The following is a 20,966-nucleotide window of genomic DNA, read 5'->3' on the forward strand; positions in this document are numbered from 1 at the left end:
ATCGTAATGTGGAAATTTCCAATTAGAAAGTTTCGACTCCCGGCGATCTACAGCCCGATCGAGCGGGTCATCATTCATGGCTGACATTCCCAACACGTCGGTACTAGTACTGGGCGAGAGAATGAAGCTGCTGGACAGTATGAGCTGAAGCGGTATCACGAGTGTAGGAGGGAGGCGGCGAGCCTTCAATGTCAATGCTTGAGCATTTCAAAATGGGCTGGGCTGCTATGAGGACTCGCAAGACGCTGATCGTCCCTCTGATTTTCGCTGGAATCAGGGAACAGGCGGTTCAAATGTTGCGCTGACCCGTAAGCTGATGTCATCTTGGCAACAAAATCGAAGTCTCAAGTCTCTCTCAAAACGTAGAGGGTCCGTTGGCCACCGCACTCTTTGTCTCTTCTACCTCAACACTGTCTCTGTGCAAGCTTACAGACAATCGACAGCGTAGTAACACCATGGCAGCAGCAGTCGTAGAGAAAGGTCAGTGACTGAGTCAGTCCGATCTAACGCGAGCCTTGTCGCTGACACTTAACCCTCCAGTCATCAACACCACCATGGGCGATGCCAAACAACGACAAATGGAAGGTTATCGATTGGAGGAAAACTCCAAGACTCCGTTGACAACATACTTTGGAGCAAAGGTTGAAGTGAGTCAACAACCACACTCGTTCCAGCGATTGCAGCTCACCATGACCTAGAACACGGACATTGCCCTTCGAGCTGGATCAAGAGGACCGACGGTTCTTGAAGGTGGGTACTTTGCGATCCCGTACGTGCTGAAGCTTCGCGCAGACTTTCACAATCGAGAAAAGATTAGCCATTTCGATCACGAGCGTATCCCTGAACGTGTTGTCCACGCTCGCGGTGCGGGAGCGTTTGGTGAATTCAAATTGCACACGGCTTTGACCGGCATCACCACAGCCAAGGTGAGCGTATCGATTGTGGACCATGCTCATCTCGCATAGATTCTCACCGACACTTCGAAGATCACGCCTGCATATGTGAGATTCTCCACCGTCAACGGCTCGAGAGGAAGTGCAGATAGTGTAAGAGATCCCAGAGGTGAGTCGATCGATCGGGAAGCTCTCGATCTTGGGCTGAATCCCTGTGATTCAGGCTTTGCATCAAGGCTGTATACTGAGGAAGGCAACTGGGACATTGGTAAGCGTATCCCAGGTATCTCGGCTGACCGGGCAGTCGGAAACAACATTCCTGTATTCTTCATCCAGGACGCCATAAAATTCCCGGACCTCGTCCATGCTGTCAAGCCAGAGCCACACAACGAGATTCCTCAGGCTCAGACTGCCCATGATAGTGAGGGTGGTCCGGCAACCCTTCTGCTGACAAACCAGACGCATGGGACTTTATGTCTCTCCACCCTCAATCCACGCACATGCAACAATGGGTCTTGTCGGATCGAGCGATTCCTCGATCGTTCCGCCACATGCAAGGCTTCGGTGGTAAGTTGTACCTCATGGGCCTAGCTCACTTCTCAGTGCACACTTTCCGCCTTCTCGATGCCGACGGTAAGAGCACGTTTGTCAAGTTTCATTGGACACCTCATCTCGGAACCCACAGTCTCGTCTGGGACGAGGCGTTGAAGCTCGCCGGACAAGATCCTGACTTCCATCGACGGGATCTTTACGACGCTATCGAAGCGGGCTCATACCCAAAGTGGGAGCTCGGGGTACAGCTTGTCAAGGAGGAAGACGAGCACAACTTTGACTTTGACCTGCTTGACTCAACCAAGGTGAACACGTCATCATCGTAAGGCCACTGAACTCTTCTCAGATCATTCCCGAGGACCTCGTTCCCGTCAAGAACATCGGCACCTTGACTCTCAACCGCAACCCGGATGACTACTTCACTGAAGTCGAAGAAGTCGCCTTTTGCACCTCACACATTGTCCCAGGAATGGACTTCTCGTCCGATCCTTTGCTGGCCGGTCGAAACTTCTCGTACTTTGACACGCAGTGAGCAGGACTGCTGGTTTTTGTGTCCAGCATATGCTCATGCTCTCGCCAGGATCAGTCGGATTGGTGTCAACTTCCCTGACATTCCCGTTAATAAGCCGGTCTGTCCTTTTGCAACCAACCTTTCGGACGGCCACATGCAGACGCAGAGCAAGAAGAATCGCACGCGTTACCACCCAAACCGACACGATGCACTGCCTGTCACTGCACCTCAGCATGGTGGTTTCCGACCATATGCCGAAGTGGTCAATGGCATCAAAGAGCGTATGCACGGGCCAAAGTTCAATGTGAGCCATCGGAAGTTTTGATAGACTGACTCCTTGCAGGAATTCATCAACCAAGCCCAGCTCTTCTATAATTCGATGAGCGAGACGGAACAGCAGCACATCATCAGCGCTGCGCAGTTCGAGCTGTCCAAGTGTTTCGAGACTCAGGTCCAGCAAGCCGCGGTGGAGCGATTCAACATGATCAACCACGAGTTTGCCAAAGCCGTTGCGGAATCTTTGACGAGTGTCACTGTGCCCGCCCCAGCCAAGTACCACAATCAAAAGTCGGCATTCTTGTCACAGGTCAACGGCAAGAGTCAGAGTGAGTGGTGATTCAGGGGTTCGATCCAGCGCTGAGCTTCCGCTTGCAGCCTTCACCGCGGAAGGCCGGAAGGTTGGCGTCTACGTCATGGAAGGCTTTGAATACTCTCAGATCGCCGCCATCTCAGCAGCTATGCAGGCCGTGCCCATGATGGTCAAATATGTAAGTGAGGGGCCCTACATTGTGCTGACTCGGTCAGGTTGGACCCGGGACAGGACCCGTCAAGTCATCCTCCGGCGAGACCGTTACTGCCGAGTTTACATTTGAGAACTCTCGATCAACGTACTTTGATGCTGTCTTGTTCGTTGGTTCTCCAGCGTCGGACCAATCCTACCTCAAATCTGCAAAGAATGGTCGATTGATCCACGCTGCGAGAGAAGCATTCATGCACCAAAAGACAGTTGGAGCGACGGGCAATATGGTTGGCTGGCTCGCGACCATGTGTCTACCCGGGGATGTTCAAGTCAGCCAGGACGTACAGGACCAGACGGGAGTTGTGACAGCTGTGAATGTCGGCTCTGGTGCTCAGTTCGCAAAGACTTTCATCGACGGCGTTGCGAAGCATCGTGTATGGGAGAGAGACGTCTCGCATATCGCCGCATGAGCTCGTTGCCGAGAAGCCCAAGCCCTATATCTGTGTCAGGAGCCTTGTCTGTAGTGCTCATGATGTACAAATTGCATGTGCCAATTATCCTCCTGTCACCCTGACTTTTTCCCTCTTTTTGATCAAAGCAAGTTAAGCTGGACGAAAGTGGACGAGCCGACGCGCCCCCGACTGGGCAATGTCACGTTCACAGCGACGCCACCTGGCGTGGACTGACACCCATACCAGGCATCTAGCGTGCACTGCACGGACAAGGCTTGGCTTGATATACTGAACTCGATGCTCTCCAAGGACTGACTAGGATCAGCCACGGTCACCACTAGATATGTGTCGTCATCATTGGCTCCTGTGGCGAAGAGGTAGGCGCCAGGTTGAGACGAAGCGATCTGGATCTGGCCTTGGTCTGCCCATCCGATGAGCCCAAGATCCAACGTCGTGTTCCCGGCTGAGCCTGGCCAAAAGACCAATGAAAGACGTTCGATGCCGGCTACGCCAATGATTCCGTCTGCATTATCGATGACGGTGTACGGTTGATACTCCGCCGCATACTGTAGGACATCGGGCGATGTGGCGGGGTACAGGGCATAAGATGAGGTCTTCGTAGTCGGGACGATGGTATAAGCTGAGAAAATGGGCACCGTCGTGTTGCCCAGTGTCGACGTGGAGATGGCAGACCAATTGCCAGTCCTATTGCCTTCCGCCACGACGAGAGACAAGGTGTCGTTCCCAAGGGCGATATAACCGTTATTGCTATAATATAGAGTGGTGCCGTTGTACGATGTACCCGAAGGATCAGGTTCCACTTGTTGACCGTCAATCCATACGCCGCCAGCGGTCGCCTTTTGGTTATTCAGGACCGTGATGAGGGGTGTATCGGATGGCACGATTGACGAGGCATTAGGTTTCATCTGTATGTCAGTGGTCACGATGACGACACAGTCGTCTAGGTAAAACCACCTGAGGCGTTGAGCTTGACCTATCCTGCTGAATGGCTCACATCTTCTTATACGCCACGCTTCCATCATAAGGGTCCAAATAATCCTCTACGGCTGTCCCAACCCAGCCATCTGAGACTACTCCGACCCAATCTCGTTTGCCAGATTGGTCCACGTTCTCCGGTCCAAGTGTCGGAAAGTTGAGTAATGCCGTCGTCCCAGGTATCAGGTTCCAATCCCAGGCGTCCATGATATCGAGGTATTCTTCTCCACTGATATAGGTGAATAGAGTCCCTGTCGTGAGAGCATCAGCACGAGTTTGAATGACATCCTTCTGAAGCTTCACACCTTGACCCAAATGGAAGCCATACGGATTGGCACCGTTCGTATACTCTGTGTTCCTCGACCTGTTCGACAACATCTTATTCCCTAGAGCAAAACCATCCCGTCGATGGACCATGTAGTCACTGGCCCAGAATGCCTTGTTCCCATTAAGCTTTTCCGTCCCGTTGGACTCCAATCTCGTTATCGTATCGTTCAGGCTGTAGGGTTCCTCAAAGTCGGAGACTGCGTTGGCGAGTTTCGAAACGTTGAAATTGATGTCGGAGTTTGCCTGATTGTCAGAGGAAGGGAAGGCCACGAACCGCCCAACAACGTTCTGGTGAAAGTTGGTCAGGATCGAGGCGAAGGTGGTATCATCCTGCTCACAAAGTCCCACAGCTGTCTACCTGTGCTGTTGTCAACAAATATCATCCATTCACTGCCACGGATGTCGGTTGCAAATGCCGCTCGGGTGGAGTCATTGGCAGCGTAAGAAGTCCCCTTGGCTTCGCCTTCGAGTTGAACAAAGGCGTTGATCTGAAAAGAGGGTCAGTCAAGTGCCGTATTTCCAGTGTGGTGTGAGACTCGCCAGATCCTTGCCGTAGTTGCCATTGTACAGAATTCCCTTGTGCTGCAGGAAGGAACCGTCTTGATGAATCCCGTCCTCCGCTTGGGCATTGGAGAACTCAACTTGGGTTTCAGCGAGTGATTGGTCAAAGTAAAGCATGACCCACAGTCACACTTCCGAACGCTCGATTGAATGCATCGTCGATGATACTGGCATTATTGCTGTACAAGCCCAGAGAGACTGAATTTTGCATCACGTTGATGAGCTTTGAACACTGTCAGCATTCATCTCGTGATAACCCTTGTCCTTACTCACGTTGGCACCCGTCAGTACACCTACACCGGCTATGGATCCATTGGACCTGTCGTATGGCCTGCTTACAATGCGTATACATCCGTCCAGCTCGAAATCGGTCAATTGATCCTGCATCAAAAGACATGTAGTGCTCATCAACTGGGGGATCAAGATGACCTGATCGAACCAGTTGGTATTCCATAGTCCCGGCGTACCACAGGGACAAGAACCAGAACCTCCAGCGCCAATACAGTCTGTCGAATTGTAGTCGTTTTCAAACCACCAGTCCATTCCCTTTTGAGTCGCTGAGAGTAAAGCGGTATCATGAGTCCAGTTGGAGGGGATGGCCGGGTTGAGTCCTGTCCATGCCGCTGCAAGTGTGATCAACCTGTCCCAGTGCAGCTGGATCGGCCAGTTGGCTCGTTCTATCACGTCCCAGTGAGCGAGAAGCATAAGGGGAGCAGGCGAGGGCCTACTCACGAGCCGTACATCCCGAAGCGTAATTGACATCTGGCCAGGTACCATCCGTTTTCTGAGTGTCCAAATACGTCTGTATGCTTTCTACCCATTGAGGCGTAGGAAACTGAGCGAGATCATACTGTCGACGCTGAAGAATGAGCGCTAGCTCTGGAGAAAGGTTAGAGCTCGTCGCAGAGGCTGTCGGAGATGTACCAGCAGTGCTGGTAGAAGTGCCCGAGGTGCTCGTCGAAGCGTCGGTCAAGGCGTTAGTGCTTTGCCCACTGGCAAGCGTGACTAGCGGGAGTATCAGTGAAGATCCCCACCACATCTCGAATGTTTCGGTGGTGCTTCGAGGCGTCGTTCCGAAGCAATGTTGGTCGCAAACGGCAACTCGTTAAGAAGTGTCATATGCACGCATTTATTGCGAGTCCCTCCGTAAGGGAGCTGCTGCCCCACTTGGTGCAGCCGCGCTATAGCCATATCTTGAGCATAAGTCGTGCCTCTGCTCTGTCTGTCTCTCTTTCACAGGACCTCTAAGATTCGAGACTAACGAACGCCATCGCTTCCGCTGTTATCCCTCTCGCACCTCCACCCTAACGGAGCGAGCGGCCCGCTCGGTCCGTAGCGTCGCGGGACCCGAAGGGATGCACGTCAGCCAGCTCGGTCAGTCATTGGATGCTGCTTTACCGCCTTTGTGGCTGGCGGGCCATCGGGGAAATGGTGGAATGTCACATACAAAAATCTACAATCATTCTGGCTATAGTAATGAACAGTTTTCTTTCTTGGGCAATTCAGAAGAGGGCGAACAACGATAACGGTGAAAATGATACCCTAGGTACGGTCACATTTGCTACTTCGAGCGAGGGCAGACAGATTGGCTTGTTCAAGATCTCTCGACATGAGCCCAGCTGTCCTCCAAACCGTGCCCACTAGCACTACTTTGCTCCCCGGTACTGCTGGTTGTTTCTCGGGATTGAGTGGTCTGGAGGGAGTGCATCGAGCTGGCTAGATCTTCTCCGCTTTCGTGATCACTGCTAGAAGCAGAATTTGCCGCCGAGGATTTGAGTCGTGTCGACGATGCGGCGCTGGAGGAGGCTCCCAGCTTCATGCTTGGTGCTGGCATGCCTTGGACTGAGGCGTGCATGGGTCCAGTCGGTCCGGGCAGCACTGGCATAATACCGAGAACTCGAGGTAGGATGGGCGGCGGCAATTTTGCGAGAGCGAAGGGTAGAAAGGGGTATTGTCCGAAGGTCCAGTGGTTTCCATGTCGAGATTTGAGCAGTCGTAAGAATCGCTGCTCAAACAGAGCGTAATCTCTCGCCGCTGCCCCAATACCGAGACGTCCCGTGACGAATGTATAGACGTTGCTTAAGACCTGAACGGCGGCGTCCTTGATCACAGCAACCTTGCCGAGACCCGAAGCGTGCTGCCACTTGTCCTTGAGAGTGAATCGGTATATCATCAACTTGGCATTCGTCAGCATCTGATGAAGAGGTGGCAAGTCCAGATGTCCGAGAAAAACCGAGATGATCCTCGATGAGCTAGACGCAGCGAGGTTGCTGCTGAGCAGACGATGGGTCGACGTCAAGACCTGACTGGCGAATAAGTCAGGTTGAACGACGACGGAACCGGACGGGTAAAGCGTGACTAGCATTGGAGGTTTGCCGACCCCTGTAGGCGAGAGCAGGGTAGGGAGGGCCGGAAGAGCACCAGGCTGACTGGGAGGTGCTGGGTGAAGAGGATATAATGACACGAAAGCGTGGATGTGAGGGACATGCGTTGGCTTTGGATTATAAGGATCGCCGGACGACTGAGCGTTGGGGGCAGGGAAGCGCAGCGTCAATGTGGCCTGGAGCGATCGGTGGAAGGGTGGGAACGTAGATGACTGATGGGGCAAGTGTCAGCTGCGGCACATTGTTAAAGTACTCACGTCTTCGGGGTCGTAGATGAGGACCCTAAGGCCAGACTTCTCTTCGAGCGGTGCGAGGCGCTTCTCCAGCTGCTCGGCGTCATCGATGTGCGGCACGGCAATCAGAACGATGTATCCCGCCTTGAGGAGAGAAATAGCCAAAGGCCAAAGCATGGGTGGCATAGGCGATGGTGACAAGATCACTATATGGATTCAGTATGCTAAGGCGAGCGACAGGGCTGGCTCACCAATGGTCTCTTTCAACATGCCATCTTGAACCACTCCTCGAGTCCCGAATCGCTTCACGTTACGTCGGATGATCATTCGACCGACGCCCAAACCCACAGTCATGATGAGGGCTGCGCCACCTCCGACGACATATGGATGAGCCTTAACGAGTCTGCTCGCACGATGGTACAGTGTCGGAGGTGGAGGTCGATGACAACAGGCTTTGATCACTGGAATCTCTTTAGCGTTAAAGGGTGGGAAAGGGATCGAGATGGAGGGTGGGACGTGAATATTGAGCGTCTCCACTGCGGGGACAGCATGAGCATCACAAGCTTTCTGCGCGAATCTGAGACTTACTTAGCTCATTGCTCATCCTCTCCATCGTCTCCAGCATCCTCATAGGGAAATCGTGCATGTTGCGCGGTACTTGAGCTTCGAGCCATTCCTCGAGCTGATCGAGAAAGGACAGATCGTGAGGCATGGTGAGGGGCCGTCCTAGGAGTCAAGAATGCGAAGAAGTGCTTGTATTTGAGATTTGAGCTAGTCTGAGGAAGGATAGAGAGAGAGGAGGTATGTCACCGCTTCCCTCCCTCGTCGATGATATACGGGCTGTTGAAGCTGCTGCTAATAGCTTTCTCTCGCCGCCGAGAGCGTGACTGGAAACCTCGGCACGACCGCACGGAAATGACCGGTGGCAAATCACATGTGACAGAGGGTAGGATCATTTAAAGTATGTACAGTACTGCGGGGGATGAAGTGAATGGTTTGCATCAGAGAGCGTAAAACCTCAGATACTAATGCAAGATACGAACAAGAACCAAGGAATGAATGTAAAGTGCATAATGAATCACCAGCTATACCCTGCTGCCCTATCGCAATACCACCTTGATGTCCTCTGGATAGTTCGTGGTCAGACCCATGCTCGAGTCATTCTGCATGTAAGAAAGGTCATTGTATCCCTGAGGATCCTTGTCTTCGTCTTCAGAAATCGCATCGAGAGAGTTTCGCTGAGCAAAGTCTCTATTCAAGCCGACTTTGGGAGGATCGACGCGGGAAGACTAGGAAGATGAGTCAGTCTGCATTCAGCACGACAGAGAGATCCTTCTCACCTCGATATACGTCTCGGTGAGGACGTTGATTGTGGCTTGGTGGAGATGACTCGCGCCCTTATTCCATGTGTTCTCGGAACCATCACTGGTCTTGAGAAGAGAGAAACGAGAGTTAAGCAAGACCTATGACGTATAGTCAGTTGACAATTATGCAGAAGTTTGAACAATCTAACCAGAAGGCCAAGGGTGAAGACCTTGGTGTGCCAATGTTCGAAAAAAGTACCGACCGTCGAAGTGGGGCGAATGAGGCGGACAAGAGCAAGAATGAGAAATATCAGTGCTGAAGGAAGCTGAGCTTCAACAGTGAGGCTGAAGTCTCCTCAGCTGATGACCAAATGCCTGACAGTGTCAACTCACAAGAGCGCCTTTTGTGCTGTCGAGCTGGTCTGCGGCCATTCAGACTTGGACTTGGTCAGTCCAAAGACGATGAGTCCCGCGAGAGTCAGCTCATTCAGGAGTGTAGATATGATCTGGACAGGGAACATCAGACGAAAGACTGAGCGGAGAGATGGTTCGTCAGCTACTGACCCAGAGATAGTTCATAGCTTCATATGTCTGGGTATGGATGAATGCTCAGCAGAATTCCGCATCGTTGGTGGCCGTTCTCACCGGTTGCTGCACCGCCACGCGGACATTGTATCCCGTTTCAACCTTTGTACTAAGCAGGATGATGGTGCGCCCGACGCCTGACGCGAGCGTTGCCAAGCTGCAAATGCCTGTGAGCAATGCTGCCGCAAAGTATCACAAGCACCACGACTCACGTCAAGGCGAAAGTCGGGACGGCGATGAGGAGAGACTTTCCGTTGAGCCTGTAGGCTCTGTCGATGTAGAAGAGTTGGGTCGAAACGGTGGGGAGCACACTAAGGACGCCGAACCAAGCAATGTCTACAGAGAATCAGCGATGACGATGACCACCGGTTGTGTTACGACTTACAGTCGGCCTTGAAGAAGTTTGCATACTCCCCGAAATTGAAACCGAAAAGGTGAAGAAGACAAGACAGATTACTGGCACGAGTCAGAGGATGCTGCCTCTCACCTTGGAGGTACTCACAAACACGATACGGCGAGTGAGAAGACCACAGAGCAGCACTGCAGCCTATGATCAGCTTTGATCGCTGCTCCTGGCGGTGACCTCAAGCAAGCTCACGACGAGGATCCGGATCAAGGCTCGATCTTTCCAGCTCCATGCGGCCCAGTGAGCGAACAGCATGAATTCGAAACCCAGGAAGAGAGAATCGAGGAAGTATCTGTGGTGTTTGCGTCAACCTTGGTCTACTCCACATCTGCGATCGATGGCGCACCCTAGAAGGTTCGGGCCCAACTGCTCTCCTTTATGGGGGAAGATGGCCGCTCGCGCAAGAGCTTCGAGACTGGTCGGTGAGGTCATCGAGGACATGGTGGAGTGGGGAGCGTGATTACACAACAGTTACAGATCGCGAGCTCGAATGAAGGACACTGATGGAGTGAGGTGGGCGCTTCTAGACTTGGTCAGGTCACCATCATTTATATCAGTGGGGAGTCCGATTCGAATTCACTTCCATCAACATCTGCTCGGATACCAAATGCCTGGATCTCTTCCACCGATTGCCTGGATCTCTTCGCTGTGAGAGGGAGACGAGAGAGGCAGGAATCACTTCACTACCAGATCCACGCGAGATCCCAGCCATCAGAGCCTGTCAACGAGCAATCAGTTTTTGACCAGTGGTCTTTCGCGATGAGTAGGTCTTGACAGATTTCATACGATCAGATCGTCGTGGTCAAGCATTCCGAGCCGGCACTCTGGACATTGATCAGTGCGGGATGTCATTGGACAATCCATGTGTATATCAGGCTGTGACCAGATATGTCGATATTCACTGAAGATGGGAATGATTCCAATGGAAATCTGCTGGAATTCTCCCACCAAAGGATGACGGTATACCACGTGGCCAAGTGGGGATGGATGGCAGGCGGCTATGACGCGGGTCTGGCAGGTCTCAAATGTCTACCTATATCTGCTATCAAGTCCACACGACAAATTGGTCTCGCAAGCATTCACCAGTATGTCCACGCCAGAAGCTACAGGAACTCGACAGAGAGTCAACAAGACCGATGGCGAGACTGAGAACCCGTGAGAGAAAGGTCGTCCTTCGTCTCGCTGACACGAATCAGAGCGTCCCTCAGTACAGACTCTAAACGCAAAGTCCCGCAGAACAAACCAGCTGTGAAGCCTCCCTTCGCCGATGTCTCGTTCGGACGATTGTAAGTGAGGAATCCGCCTAATAGCGGCCATTCCTCTGTTTTTGGCTCGACAGTCCACTGACATACGTGAACAGTATGACATACCTCGTCATGGCGCTCGCTGCACTTGGTGCATTCTACGGATGGAGATTCACCGTCTGGGCAGCAGAAGCTGGAGGTTACTGGAACCTCATCACAGGAAGACACGCACCAGCTACGAGACTCAGCGAAGGAGCTATCAACGCGGCAGCGAAAGCGGCTTCCAAGGCAAAGGCAAAGGTGGGTAGACCCGGAATAGCATCGATTTTCCCTGCTGATACACCTTTCAGAGCTCTGGCTCCGGCTCTGGAGGTGGTCAAACGGATATAGAGTCCCAGATCATCTCATTGGCTAGCGCTCTAGGTATCAAGCCTGCAGACTTGTCGTCCGCTATCCGTCCATTGATCGACCCAACTGCGCCGAACCCCGCTGAAGTAGCTAGACGAGAAGCCGAGCTCAAAGCCAAGAGTGCTTCTGGGGACGCCAAAGCGGAGAAGAAGGGGCCGGGTCTCCTAGCCCAGATCGAAGAGATCGTACTGGACTAAGCTCATAACAATCAATTGAAACAGCCTTATGATCTCATATGCATTTGCAGGCAGTTCTATTATGATACAATGAGGATGATCAATCGGGCGTATTCACATGGACGCATGCCTCTCATTTTGCAGCAGTCAAATCTGCTGGGAAACCTGAAAAGTCTTGCTGGTCAGACACGCTTTGACCACCCTTTGTGAATCCTATTCTCATCCTCAGACGAATTTGGGCCTGCAGTGATCAGCCGACGCCTGTTCCACGAATCGACCCAACTCACTCCTGCAGGTGCTAAAATCCTCATCTGTTGTGTTTCTGTGGCCCCTGCGGCAATGTCCGTATTGGACATGGCTTGCATTTGTAGTTGCTGGGTCTGCTGCGTCAATAGGACATAGTACCGTCTCACTCACCTTCGGCACAGCGACTTGGAAGTTCACCGATTCGACCTGTTCCGCTGCGGTGAATTTTGCCAGGATTTGCACCACGCCAGGTTGCGTGGGTGATACACGCGGCGTAAGGGTGATCTTGAGACCATTTTTGTCGTACGCCGGATAGCTCTGTAGTTGAGGTTTTACCGGTGCAGAAGCAGGAGCTGCAGGTGTTGAAGAGGTGGCTGGTGGTGGCGTTGTCATGTCAAAGAGCGAAGCAGATGTCGAGCTAGAGGCGGGAGCAGCAGACGTGTTGAATAGACTCATTATGTCCGCGTTGGCACTACGAGAAGGAGCTGAGGATGCTGCTGGAGTCTCCTCTGTAGAGCTGGAGCCGAAAATATCGGCCAAAAGATCCTGTGTTGACGGACCAGAAGAATTGCCGTTGACAGCTGGAGCAGAGGTGTCATCACCGATGAGATCTACGATGGTGTCCTTGTCTGTCCTCGTTGATCCGACAGGTTTCCTCTCGCTCACTGATTGGTTAGTGCAAGTGAAGCCCATCGAGACTCACCAGTGCCCATGATAGTCGCCCGGATCTCTGGCGGCGGCATTCGTTCCAAGACTCCAGCTTTGACATCTCCTCGAGAGAATAGAGAAGCGAACTCCACTGCTCGTTGTTGTATCTCAAGCTCGAGATTTGAACTGAAGCCAGCGAGCATGACGGCGATCCGGTCTTGTTGGGTCGACTGGGTGGGCGTGGACAGTTCCGTCAATCTGGCGGAGACTTTTGATGCAGAGACAAGTACAAATTGACGAGTGAGCGTGTTGGCGTAGGGAGAGTTCAGAACAAGTTCGAAGAGATCGACAATGTCGGAATCGGAGACCTGGAGTGAGCGCGGTGCTAGGCGGCTTGAGCGTACCTGCTTTGCCTCCTCGCCCTCTCCCATGGAGCCACCCTGCAATAGGACATCGGCGAACTCTCCGATCACCCAGACAGCCGCAAGCGTCAAAGATTCTTGGGAAAGATCGCTCGACAGCGCAGAGTATAGCCGTTGTGCAGTGTAGAATTGGAGCTCTGGCGTATGGCAGACCAGCCGAATGAAGGAAGCCAATATCTCTTCGCGAACATAGTTGCCGGCCTGATTGTCAGAAGATAAATCGCCGTGACCCACCAATGTCAACACTCTCAAAACCGTGTCGATCTGCCATCGCTTGTTAGGGGCAAATCTTTCGGCGCCGAGGGAAATCTGAGTCGTCATTCCCAGTTTGAACTCATTATCTGCCACCTCGAGGAAAGATAACAATTCCCTCGTCATGACTCGGATGTTGGACTCGTTGACCAAGGCATAGGAGAGCTCGAGAGCACGCCGGCGGATAGAGATATCTCCATCGCGCAGACAGTCGAGAATAGTGTTTCGATGTCTCTGGACCGCATTGGTGTCCATGGATACAACTTTGTTGAGCGTGTTCAGTGCCACGTAGCGGATATTGTTGTCTCGGTTGGTGAGGAATTTTCCAAGAATGTTGATCGCCATGACTCGAAGCCCACTGTCCGCCTCGATCTCCAAAACTGTCAAAACGGTCTCATAGAGGATAGAATTCCCAACGTTTTTGGACGAGTCGGTGTTGGTAGCTACTTGCGCTAGTATATCGTTCATTGTCTCGCTTGCTTGCGCGTCGCCTCGCCCAAGGAGTCTCAAAAGTCGCAGCAGTTTGACCTGGAGGAAAGGGTCGGTGATTCCGCCCACATCGTGTTCGGGGCTGAAGCCGGTGGAGACGAGGTTCTTGAGGTGTTTGACCAGTAGTCCTGTGCCCTGATTCCATGTTAGCACAACGCAGCGTCCTGATGTCTCACCTTTCTAAACTCGGCGCAGACCGATTCGTCTAGCTCGCACATCTCAGTCGCCAGGGTTACTCCAGCTAGGAGGACACCGTGATTGCGATCTTGAAGCAGCGCTTTCGTTTTAAGAGAAAAGTGATCGATGAGGTCCGGTACTCGGCGAATGATTCTGAGGGCACAGAGGGCGGCCTGAAGGTTTCAGCAACCTGCATGGAGGCGAGACTTGCCTTCTTCCTGATATACGTATTACTGCTGCCCAGCAATTTCTGGATTTCATTGCTAAGATCTCGCGACATTTCCTCCGATGAGATGTTCGCAAAGGTACACAACGCCAGACCGACAGCATACATGTTTGAGTGGTTCATATCACTATAGTCAGCATATTCCTTCTCTCGTGGGCTCACTTTTTCAGCGAATTCGTGACCAACGTCAAGACCTCTTGATTCTCATCCAACAAAAGCATGATTCCGAGAAATCCCAATCGCTTATCACTGAATCTCGGACTCGCCACCAGTTTCAGACATTCTATCTGACCGAAATGAGCAGGATATCCAAGTATGTGAATGTAGAGGAGTTTGGCGATATTGTTATGGCGAGCGAACGAATCTTCCTCTTTGAAAGAAGTCTGGCGGGAGTCAGTATGGTCAAAGCAGTCGACAGACTTACCCTTATCGCAGCTGATTCTTTCGAGATGACCAGCCGCTCGTCCGCTAGAGTCTGCAGAGATCAGATGGGCATCAAAGATTGGGACATACCTTGCATGACCGGATAGCTTTGATCAGAGCTGGAGAAAATATCAGGTTTGCTCTCGAGCTGAGCAAGACGACTGACTCACACTTGAGGTTATAGTGACCTCCACTCAGAGTGAACGCCATGATGGGCAACTCCTGTACAATGAGAAGCCCGAGGATATGGTCCAGAGGAGGTGATCAGTCGTGTTCTACACCGAGTCTTCTGGACCGCGACGCTGGACCCATTTGAATTGAGAAACGGAACCAAATTTTGAGACCTGGATCGATGATGCCGCAGGTAGACTCGGAACTGATGACAACAACGTTGCAGACCACGGCACGATGGCACCGCTGACCATCTTCTTGACGACTTGGAATACCGGTCTGCAAGGATCCAAAGCTCAAGAGCAGGATCTCACTTCATGGCTGCTCCCGGTGCTTCATCGAACGGCCAATGATCCAGAGTTGCCAAAGGGAGCTGTGCCGGATATTTATGCCATTGCCGTGCAGGAATTGTTACCGGTGCATCTCGCTCGTGGGTTCATCTTCACAGACGGATCTGGAAACTGAGACTGTCATAGTCGCTGGACTCTCTGGGACCGTCCTGCTTGCTTTGACAGACCGCATAGTCTCTCTTCTTTCTGCTCACGCCAAATCGCTGTCGGGATCACAAGAGACTTACAGGCTTGTCTCCAGAGTAGCTCACGGTGGCAATGCACTATGGGTCTTCGCAAGGGAATCGACCACCCGAGGGAGGATAGGCAAGCCTCTCACCTCAACTCTGGGACTTTACTGGTTCGGTTTGTCCAACAAAGGCGCAGTGGGTGTTCGAGTACCTGTCCAAAGGAGCGACAAGGGCCAATGGGAGAACTTGACATTCGTCTGCGCTCATCTCGAAGCATTTGATCACAATGTCCCGAGAAGGAATTCTCAGTATCGACATATACTCACGTCGCTCGTCTTTCAGGGTTCTGACCCACTGGTCAAGCCTGCTCAAGTCTTCGAGACCTCCCATCTTTTCGTCATGGGAGATTTGAACTATCGCTTGACGCATCTGCCGGGTGGTGCCTATCCTGATGAAGAAGGGGAAGGTGTGCAGGCGGAGAAGGAGAGGGCTAAGCTTGTCGAAGTAGACACGTTGAAGCGAGAGCAGAAGATGGGAAGAGCATTCGGAGGATTGAGGGAAGGAGACTTGACAAAGTTCATTCCAACCTACAAGCGGATCGTAGGCAAGGTGAATGGTTTCAGTCGGTAAGTCGGTGTTACGTATAATCTGAACATGGCTAACCTAACGCAGCAAACGTATACCGGGCTATACTGACAGAATTCTGTTTGCCTCTCACGACGACACACCTTCATCCTCATCCACCGTCATAAAGCATTTCGGTTCCACACCGCAGACAACTCTGTCAGATCATAAACCTGTACACGCCGTCCTGGAGCTCCCCGAGCCCAGTCACTCGGCTGCATCTCCTCACCTTGCCCCAATCCTCTCGCAACCTCCTCCGCCACATCCCCACTGGCCTTTAGCTACCCCTCATGAGCAGCGGATAGTGCAAAAAATCATCGGACAAATCCTGGACAAGCTGATAGGCTGGCCGTGGTGTATTCTGGTTCTGCTCGGGTTTGGGAACACTCGGGCAGGAATGGGTGTGGGCGCTTTCGCAGCGATGATCTGGGGTGTTTGGTGGAGTGGATCTTGGGTTAGGTGAATGATTAAAGGGGACGAACTCGGATTCTCTTGGAAGGCTGAGACTTGTGCATTATCTACTGTAGCACTTGGTATTGCAGCTGTATGTACACTCTAATTGGGTATCTCTATGGGCTCGGCCTCTTATAGATGTAGATATAGAGAGGAGTGTCAGATTTTACTGCTTCACTTGCTCTGCTTGAAGTGTTTCTGAACTAACTCTGTGGTGCCAGGGATCTCGTTCCGTTTTCTCTGGTCATCAAGCTCAGCGAGTCGGGTGTAGCATAGGCTGTGCCACATTCACAGATCTGGTCTGGGTCTCCTACTTGACAATTGGCTGTGCCTTCGCCTTCAAAGTCGTGCTCTTGCTGTTGCCGCCCACCATGGGTGTATCGTTCTTCTCGGAAAGGCTCGGGGAGAACTTGAAGGCTTGATATGTCTCGATCCTGCTCCATGTCTTCTGAGTGGGCATCTTCTCTCTTCTTGTCCTTGCCAGATGCCCGGTCTCTGGAGAAGACAACGGAACAGATATCTTTGCCTGGATGCTTGTGACGGATATTCTCATTTGGGATGTCTTATTCTTCCTTCCTGGTATCAATCTGGAGCGACTGCTCGAGCAAGCTGTTTCGAATCTGAATTCTGCTGGGTGAACTCGATGCGTCATTGTGCAACTCACTCTCTTAGACTAAGCTCTCGAAGCCTTCCTTGGTGAACACGAATCCTGCTGTCAAACTCGACGTTCTTCAGGGATTCATTGACACCGCTCCTCGGTGTCGTACGATTCTGCAACGATTGGGTGCGCGCTCATAGTTCATGCCACCTACGCACGGCTGGATGGATCCTTTGCCACGAAGGTCCTACGTTCCTCCGCCACTCGAGACGGAAGCAAATTTTTCGGGTCGGGACGATCCACGAGATCACTATTGACTTTGGGGAATCAACTTTTTGGCTGGATCTGTCTATTTATCTACACCTCTTCTGACAGCTTGGGATCAACTTGGCAGATCTACGACTAGTACTTTCATCCCGAGAGAATCATTCAGATTCACCACATCATACAGGGCTTCCATTAGCGAGGCGCCATGTCCACCACCGTCACTCAGACTGCGGTCGAGCCGCCAATCACCATCCTCAACCCTCAGGTCAATCTGGATGCCTATGATGAGGAGCAAGTCAGGTTGATGGAGGAGAGATGCATCTTGATAAATGACAAGGACGAAGCGTACGGAGAGGGGAGCAAGAAGCAGTGTGAGTGAGCGTAATGACGCCAGGTTTCACTCTCCTCGCTGGTGCGTTGGTCCAGGCTGAAACTTGTCGAATCAGGCCATCTGATGGAGTCCATCAGACAGGGTCTGCTTCATCGAGCTTTCTCCGTCTTCCTCTTCCGTCCATCAGATGGACGCTTACTGCTTCAAAAGCGAGCCGACGAGAAGATCACGTTTCCGGGCATGTGGACAAATACCTGCTGCTCTCATCCACTGTACCTGCGCACAGAGCTGGTGGAGGAGAACCAAGAGGGTGAGTCTCGGACCTAGCGACATAAGCTAACTCTTACAGGCGTTCGGGCGGCTGCTGTCAGGAAACTTCCACATGAACTTGGGATCCCAGCCTCTCAACTCTCACCGGACATTTTCACTTTCTTAACGAGAATACATTACCTCGCGCCGAGTGATGGCCTCTGGGGAGAACACGAGAGTGAGCCGTGATGAGTCCACCAGCCTAGCTCATGCTGCGACAGTCGACTACATTCTTTTCTGCTCGACCGATGTGGACCTGGAGCTCAACCCAAACGAAGTTAGCGATGCGAGATATGTTTCAAAAGAAGAGCTGGAGGGCATGTTTGCGGACTCTCGTGAGTGACAGGTGACAGGTGCTCTTGTTGCAGACGCCTGACGCTATGTGGCAGAAAACTCATTCACTCCTTGGTTCCGACTCATCGCGAGAGACCTTCTGTTTCCGTGGTGGGATGAAATGCTGGAGAAGTCTAGAGCGGAGGGTTGGGATGGAAAGGGGAATGGCAAAGTCAGGGCGAGTGTCTTGGAGAACGGACCAAAGACGGGCGAGATTCTGAAGATGGTATAATAAGGGGAGTTGATGCGGTCGCTGGTATGCATTGAGCATTGTGTAATCACGGACAGGGGCAAGCAATAGGATTCAGAAGACATGTCTCCCCAATCGAGGGCTGCTTAAGACTGATGCATTTAAAGAAGACGAGGCACAGTGATCGCAGCCGCAAAATCAAGGGTCCTGGTTGCCCGGTACATCCTCCGGATGGACTTCATCCGTCGCCTCTATCCTGTTTTCCAATATAAGCTTCGCGTTCTCCATGTCAACCGCATCCACTTGGACTGGTCAGCAAATTGATCGAGCCTGCACACCGGCCTCACCTCGCTCGGCACATCTATCGAGATCGTTCACGATCCCAGCTCTGAAGTTCCTCTCGATGACTCGTCCTCTGGCTATAGATGGATCGACATCCACCCACACGCGAATGTCATACATCTCTGCGCAGTCCTTCCATCCGGGTATTGCGAGATGAGTGTATAGACCCTCCAAGACAACGATTCGATGGCGGGGCAGGATGGGAACAGGAGACGGTCGTGGATCTTTCAGAGCATGATCAAATGTCGGAAAAGGAATGCCCACAGGGGGATTGGGCTGCAGTGGCTGCCGTAGATGCAGTAAGAACGTCAAATATGACGAGAGGTCGAATGTGAACGGGGCTCCCTGTAACATTGTCAGTCAAAGGGCTGGAATGCGGTGACTCGCCCTGCGCCAATGAGCGTCTTTTGGGTCATGAAACGTGTCCAGCTTCTCTCTCGTCAAGTGCCATCCATCCAGTCCTACACAGATGGCCACTTCGTCGCTTCCCGTCCCTGCTTTCTTGTCCGGCGAGGCGATATGCTCGTCAGGCCGTAGATGAGATGGATGGAGAGGTGCGTGACCGGATATCAAGGCGTTTATACGGTCTGTCAAGGGATATGCAAGAGTGCTTTTGCCCGATCCCGGAATCCTGAGCAGCGTCTAAGCCGTTGTTCGAATGGGACGTCTCACCCTGCTACGGATACCAAGAGCCTTTTGTCCGGCGGGGTACTGAACATGAGGGTTATTAGCGACGGGGAAAATCGTCTTGGTGAACTCACTCATGGTACCTTGCAACGACCTTCTGCGCCAGTCTCTCAAGATCATCGTCACCTCCAAGCGTACGAGACGAGCTCATCCTCACTCCATATGGATTGCTGCTAGACCCACGTCGTGTGTCGCCATACCTCTCAATGGTGACTGATTTCTTACGGCATCGTAATTTGTCCGATGCCTCGGGATGCTCTGTCCCGTTCCGCACTCCGTTCGGTCAGAGGCATGGCTCTCATGAGCTCAAGAGAGACAGAGACGTTGTCAAATTGTCTTATAATCCACACGGCTCACTGGTGTCTTTCATCCTAGCTAGAATCAGCTCAAGTCAGATCCGAGCGACGCGCAGCTTCGCCGGACTCTTGTTATGGGAGTCTCGCCAGAACTTCTGCATGAAATCGAAAAGCTATCAAGCTGCGATGTGAGCGCCTAACTGCGCAAGATGACGGGAGAACTCATGCAAGCTTCGGTACCAAGATTTCCGATGCACTTGTTGCCTTAGGCCAGGAGCTCGGTGGGCTCATAGTAGATGTAAAGATGTTCTCTCCGGAAATGGAACGAGGCACGCACAAGATCGTTGGTCCCGCATTTACAGTCCGCGTGAGTCGTGCAGTTCGACGAAAGTAGACCTACTCTACTGAGCTAGTATCACGCAGATGACATATGCGGATGATCCGTCTCCTGAACGACCGGACAAGCACTTTGTAGGAGGAGCCTCATCCCTCTCCTATTCCCCACGCTAACTCGTTCAGCTCGACGCATGTCCTCCAGGCCACATCATGCTCATCCAGGCTCCTCCAGGTGAGACAGCCACTCCGCTGCAAGGACTACAGCTGATGCGACTTCAGGCTCAGTCAACTCCTGCTGGGGTGGGAATCTGTCCCTATCTGCCCATTCACGGAAGGTGCTTGGTACAGTTGTTGATGGCGGCACCAGGGATCTACTAGAGCATCGAGAACTTGGCTATCCAGTATGTTGTGGTCGAGATCTAGAGAGATCTGCTCACCGCTTACCTCAGGTATTTGCACGCTTTCACTCCACTCTCCCGCAATCCACGTTCACCCGTCCAGCGAGATTATCCTGTCCGTTGACATTTCAACCGGCTCAATCTTCTCACCCATTCAAACCTACACCAAGTACCACCGTCAATCCAGGTGATATACTTGTATGCGACGTGGACGGCTGCGTAGCAATACCAAGCGACATGATCAGCCAGGTCATTGATGAAGCGAAAAAGAAACGGATGCAGGATCAGATGTTACGGTACGAGCTGAGTAAAGGGAGAGAATGGGAGAAGGCTCAAGAGAGGGTCAAGGCGAGATTGCGATCGGGTCAATTGTAGAAGCGGTATCTTGGGTATATGGAGAGTCTCCTTAGGGCATACAAGGCTAATGATACATGATGTCTGTTGCTGGGATGCCATG

General features: G+C 52.2%; 10 protein-coding genes across 10 annotated transcripts; 5 read left to right on the forward strand and 5 right to left on the reverse strand.

The window, feature by feature from the left end:
- Positions 1 to 455: 455 nt before the first annotated feature.
- BD324DRAFT_608812 (catalase-like domain-containing protein) lies at positions 456 to 3,165 on the forward strand (the record flags this gene model as incomplete). The annotated part of the gene is made up of 14 exons (XM_022014124.1): positions 456 to 480; positions 541 to 647; positions 699 to 750; positions 793 to 926; positions 966 to 1,062; positions 1,117 to 1,161; positions 1,198 to 1,314; positions 1,353 to 1,460; positions 1,497 to 1,750; positions 1,792 to 1,973; positions 2,026 to 2,260; positions 2,300 to 2,561; positions 2,611 to 2,723; positions 2,761 to 3,165. The coding sequence occupies 14 exons, from the start codon at positions 456 to 458 to the stop codon at positions 3,163 to 3,165; spliced, it is 2,136 nt and encodes a 711-aa protein (XP_021870829.1).
- Positions 3,166 to 3,287: 122 nt separating this feature from the next.
- BD324DRAFT_642345 (chondroitin AC/alginate lyase) lies at positions 3,288 to 6,850 on the reverse strand (the record flags this gene model as incomplete). Its single annotated transcript, XM_022017480.1, has 9 exons — positions 3,288 to 4,122; positions 4,163 to 4,394; positions 4,449 to 4,758; positions 4,809 to 4,958; positions 5,011 to 5,106; positions 5,156 to 5,254; positions 5,305 to 5,708; positions 5,764 to 5,910; positions 6,775 to 6,850. 9 exons carry the CDS (start codon positions 6,848 to 6,850, stop codon positions 3,288 to 3,290), a joined length of 2,349 nt encoding a protein of 782 aa, XP_021870830.1.
- Positions 6,851 to 6,883: 33 nt separating this feature from the next.
- Positions 6,884 to 8,360, reverse strand: BD324DRAFT_566709 (hypothetical protein; the record flags this gene model as incomplete). Its single annotated transcript, XM_022013039.1, has 4 exons — positions 6,884 to 7,627; positions 7,673 to 7,854; positions 7,900 to 8,184; positions 8,237 to 8,360. Coding segments are annotated over 4 exons (1,335 nt in total), but the record flags the coding sequence as incomplete, so codon positions are not given.
- Positions 8,361 to 8,665: 305 nt separating this feature from the next.
- BD324DRAFT_627090 (hypothetical protein) lies at positions 8,666 to 10,381 on the reverse strand. Its single transcript, XM_022015961.1, has 11 exons — positions 10,290 to 10,381; positions 10,136 to 10,235; positions 10,040 to 10,077; positions 9,923 to 9,993; positions 9,750 to 9,873; positions 9,598 to 9,694; positions 9,517 to 9,543; positions 9,346 to 9,458; positions 9,162 to 9,297; positions 8,989 to 9,111; positions 8,666 to 8,937 (listed from the first exon to the last, which is right to left on the reverse strand). Exons 1-11 carry the CDS (start codon positions 10,373 to 10,375, stop codon positions 8,749 to 8,751), a joined length of 1,104 nt encoding a protein of 367 aa, XP_021870832.1. The 5' UTR covers positions 10,376 to 10,381; the 3' UTR covers positions 8,666 to 8,748.
- Positions 10,382 to 10,969: 588 nt separating this feature from the next.
- On the forward strand, positions 10,970 to 11,821 carry BD324DRAFT_627093 (hypothetical protein). The gene is made up of 4 exons (XM_022015962.1): positions 10,970 to 11,098; positions 11,140 to 11,229; positions 11,304 to 11,487; positions 11,538 to 11,821. Exons 1-4 carry the CDS (start codon positions 11,031 to 11,033, stop codon positions 11,790 to 11,792), a joined length of 597 nt encoding a protein of 198 aa, XP_021870833.1. The 5' UTR covers positions 10,970 to 11,030; the 3' UTR covers positions 11,793 to 11,821.
- Positions 11,822 to 14,944, reverse strand: BD324DRAFT_627098 (adaptin N terminal region-domain-containing protein). Its single transcript, XM_022015963.1, has 12 exons — positions 14,825 to 14,944; positions 14,745 to 14,773; positions 14,656 to 14,706; positions 14,394 to 14,614; positions 14,217 to 14,358; positions 14,005 to 14,178; positions 13,322 to 13,963; positions 13,070 to 13,288; positions 12,721 to 13,033; positions 12,189 to 12,682; positions 12,059 to 12,151; positions 11,822 to 12,012 (listed from the first exon to the last, which is right to left on the reverse strand). The coding sequence occupies exons 1-12, from the start codon at positions 14,862 to 14,864 to the stop codon at positions 11,905 to 11,907; spliced, it is 2,526 nt and encodes an 841-aa protein (XP_021870834.1). The 5' UTR covers positions 14,865 to 14,944; the 3' UTR covers positions 11,822 to 11,904.
- Positions 14,945 to 16,592, forward strand: BD324DRAFT_627099 (Endonuclease/exonuclease/phosphatase). Its single transcript, XM_022015964.1, has 3 exons — positions 14,945 to 15,255; positions 15,302 to 15,971; positions 16,018 to 16,592. The coding sequence occupies exons 1-3, from the start codon at positions 15,063 to 15,065 to the stop codon at positions 16,430 to 16,432; spliced, it is 1,278 nt and encodes a 425-aa protein (XP_021870835.1). The 5' UTR covers positions 14,945 to 15,062; the 3' UTR covers positions 16,433 to 16,592.
- Positions 16,593 to 17,317: 725 nt separating this feature from the next.
- Positions 17,318 to 18,541, forward strand: BD324DRAFT_627102 (NUDIX hydrolase domain-like protein). Its single transcript, XM_022015965.1, has 5 exons — positions 17,318 to 17,658; positions 17,734 to 17,928; positions 17,968 to 18,105; positions 18,149 to 18,262; positions 18,317 to 18,541. The coding sequence occupies exons 1-5, from the start codon at positions 17,493 to 17,495 to the stop codon at positions 18,490 to 18,492; spliced, it is 789 nt and encodes a 262-aa protein (XP_021870836.1). The 5' UTR covers positions 17,318 to 17,492; the 3' UTR covers positions 18,493 to 18,541.
- Positions 18,541 to 19,772, reverse strand: BD324DRAFT_681534 (P-loop containing nucleoside triphosphate hydrolase protein; the record flags this gene model as incomplete). Its single annotated transcript, XM_022019124.1, has 6 exons — positions 18,541 to 18,752; positions 18,798 to 19,137; positions 19,180 to 19,423; positions 19,465 to 19,503; positions 19,554 to 19,652; positions 19,705 to 19,772. 6 exons carry the CDS (start codon positions 19,770 to 19,772, stop codon positions 18,649 to 18,651), a joined length of 894 nt encoding a protein of 297 aa, XP_021870837.1. The 3' UTR covers positions 18,541 to 18,648.
- Positions 19,773 to 19,900: 128 nt separating this feature from the next.
- Positions 19,901 to 20,884, forward strand: BD324DRAFT_580035 (ribonuclease E inhibitor RraA/Dimethylmenaquinone methyltransferase; the record flags this gene model as incomplete). The annotated part of the gene is made up of 6 exons (XM_022013422.1): positions 19,901 to 19,963; positions 20,020 to 20,142; positions 20,199 to 20,246; positions 20,295 to 20,343; positions 20,391 to 20,512; positions 20,561 to 20,884. Coding segments are annotated over 6 exons (729 nt in total), but the record flags the coding sequence as incomplete, so codon positions are not given.
- Positions 20,885 to 20,966: the final 82 nt, after the last annotated feature.

Source organism: Kockovaella imperatae (assembly GCF_002102565.1).
Source record: "Kockovaella imperatae strain NRRL Y-17943 chromosome Unknown BD324scaffold_7, whole genome shotgun sequence".
NCBI lineage: Eukaryota > Fungi > Basidiomycota > Tremellomycetes > Tremellales > Cuniculitremaceae > Kockovaella > Kockovaella imperatae.

Excerpts from the sequence above, each read along its gene's own strand:
- BD324DRAFT_627090 (XM_022015961.1), bottom strand. The coding sequence starts at position 10,375 with ATGACCTCACCGACCAGTCTCGAAGCTCTTGCGCGAGCGGCCATCTTC. Across the intron at positions 9,874-9,922 it reads AAACTTCTTCAAGGCCGACT|ACATTGCTTGGTTCGGCGTC; the intron begins GTAAGTCGTAAC and ends GATTCTCTGTAG. Across the intron at positions 9,298-9,345 it reads ACAGCACAAAAGGCGCTCTT|CCTCACTGTTGAAGCTCAGC; the intron begins GTGAGTTGACAC and ends AGGAGACTTCAG.
- BD324DRAFT_627093 (XM_022015962.1), top strand. The coding sequence starts at position 11,031 with ATGTCCACGCCAGAAGCTACAGGAACTCGACAGAGAGTCAACAAGACC. Across the intron at positions 11,099-11,139 it reads GATGGCGAGACTGAGAACCC|AGCGTCCCTCAGTACAGACT; the intron begins GTGAGAGAAAGG and ends GACACGAATCAG. Across the intron at positions 11,488-11,537 it reads CTTCCAAGGCAAAGGCAAAG|AGCTCTGGCTCCGGCTCTGG; the intron begins GTGGGTAGACCC and ends TACACCTTTCAG.
- BD324DRAFT_627098 (XM_022015963.1), bottom strand. The coding sequence starts at position 14,864 with ATGGCGTTCACTCTGAGTGGAGGTCACTATAACCTCAAGT. Across the intron at positions 14,359-14,393 it reads GTCACGAATTCGCTGAAAAA|TGATATGAACCACTCAAACA; the intron begins GTGAGCCCACGA and ends TGCTGACTATAG. Across the intron at positions 12,683-12,720 it reads GGCGACTATCATGGGCACTG|TGAGCGAGAGGAAACCTGTC; the intron begins GTGAGTCTCGAT and ends CTAACCAATCAG.
- BD324DRAFT_627099 (XM_022015964.1), top strand. The coding sequence starts at position 15,063 with ATGGCACCGCTGACCATCTTCTTGACGACTTGGAATACCGGTCTGCAA. Across the intron at positions 15,256-15,301 it reads GTTACCGGTGCATCTCGCTC|TCGCTGGACTCTCTGGGACC; the intron begins GTGGGTTCATCT and ends AGACTGTCATAG. Across the intron at positions 15,972-16,017 it reads AAGGTGAATGGTTTCAGTCG|CAAACGTATACCGGGCTATA; the intron begins GTAAGTCGGTGT and ends AACCTAACGCAG.
- BD324DRAFT_627102 (XM_022015965.1), top strand. The coding sequence starts at position 17,493 with ATGTCCACCACCGTCACTCAGACTGCGGTCGAGCCGCCAATCACCATC. Across the intron at positions 17,659-17,733 it reads AGAGGGGAGCAAGAAGCAGT|GCCATCTGATGGAGTCCATC; the intron begins GTGAGTGAGCGT and ends TTGTCGAATCAG. Across the intron at positions 18,263-18,316 it reads GGGCATGTTTGCGGACTCTC|AAAACTCATTCACTCCTTGG; the intron begins GTGAGTGACAGG and ends GCTATGTGGCAG.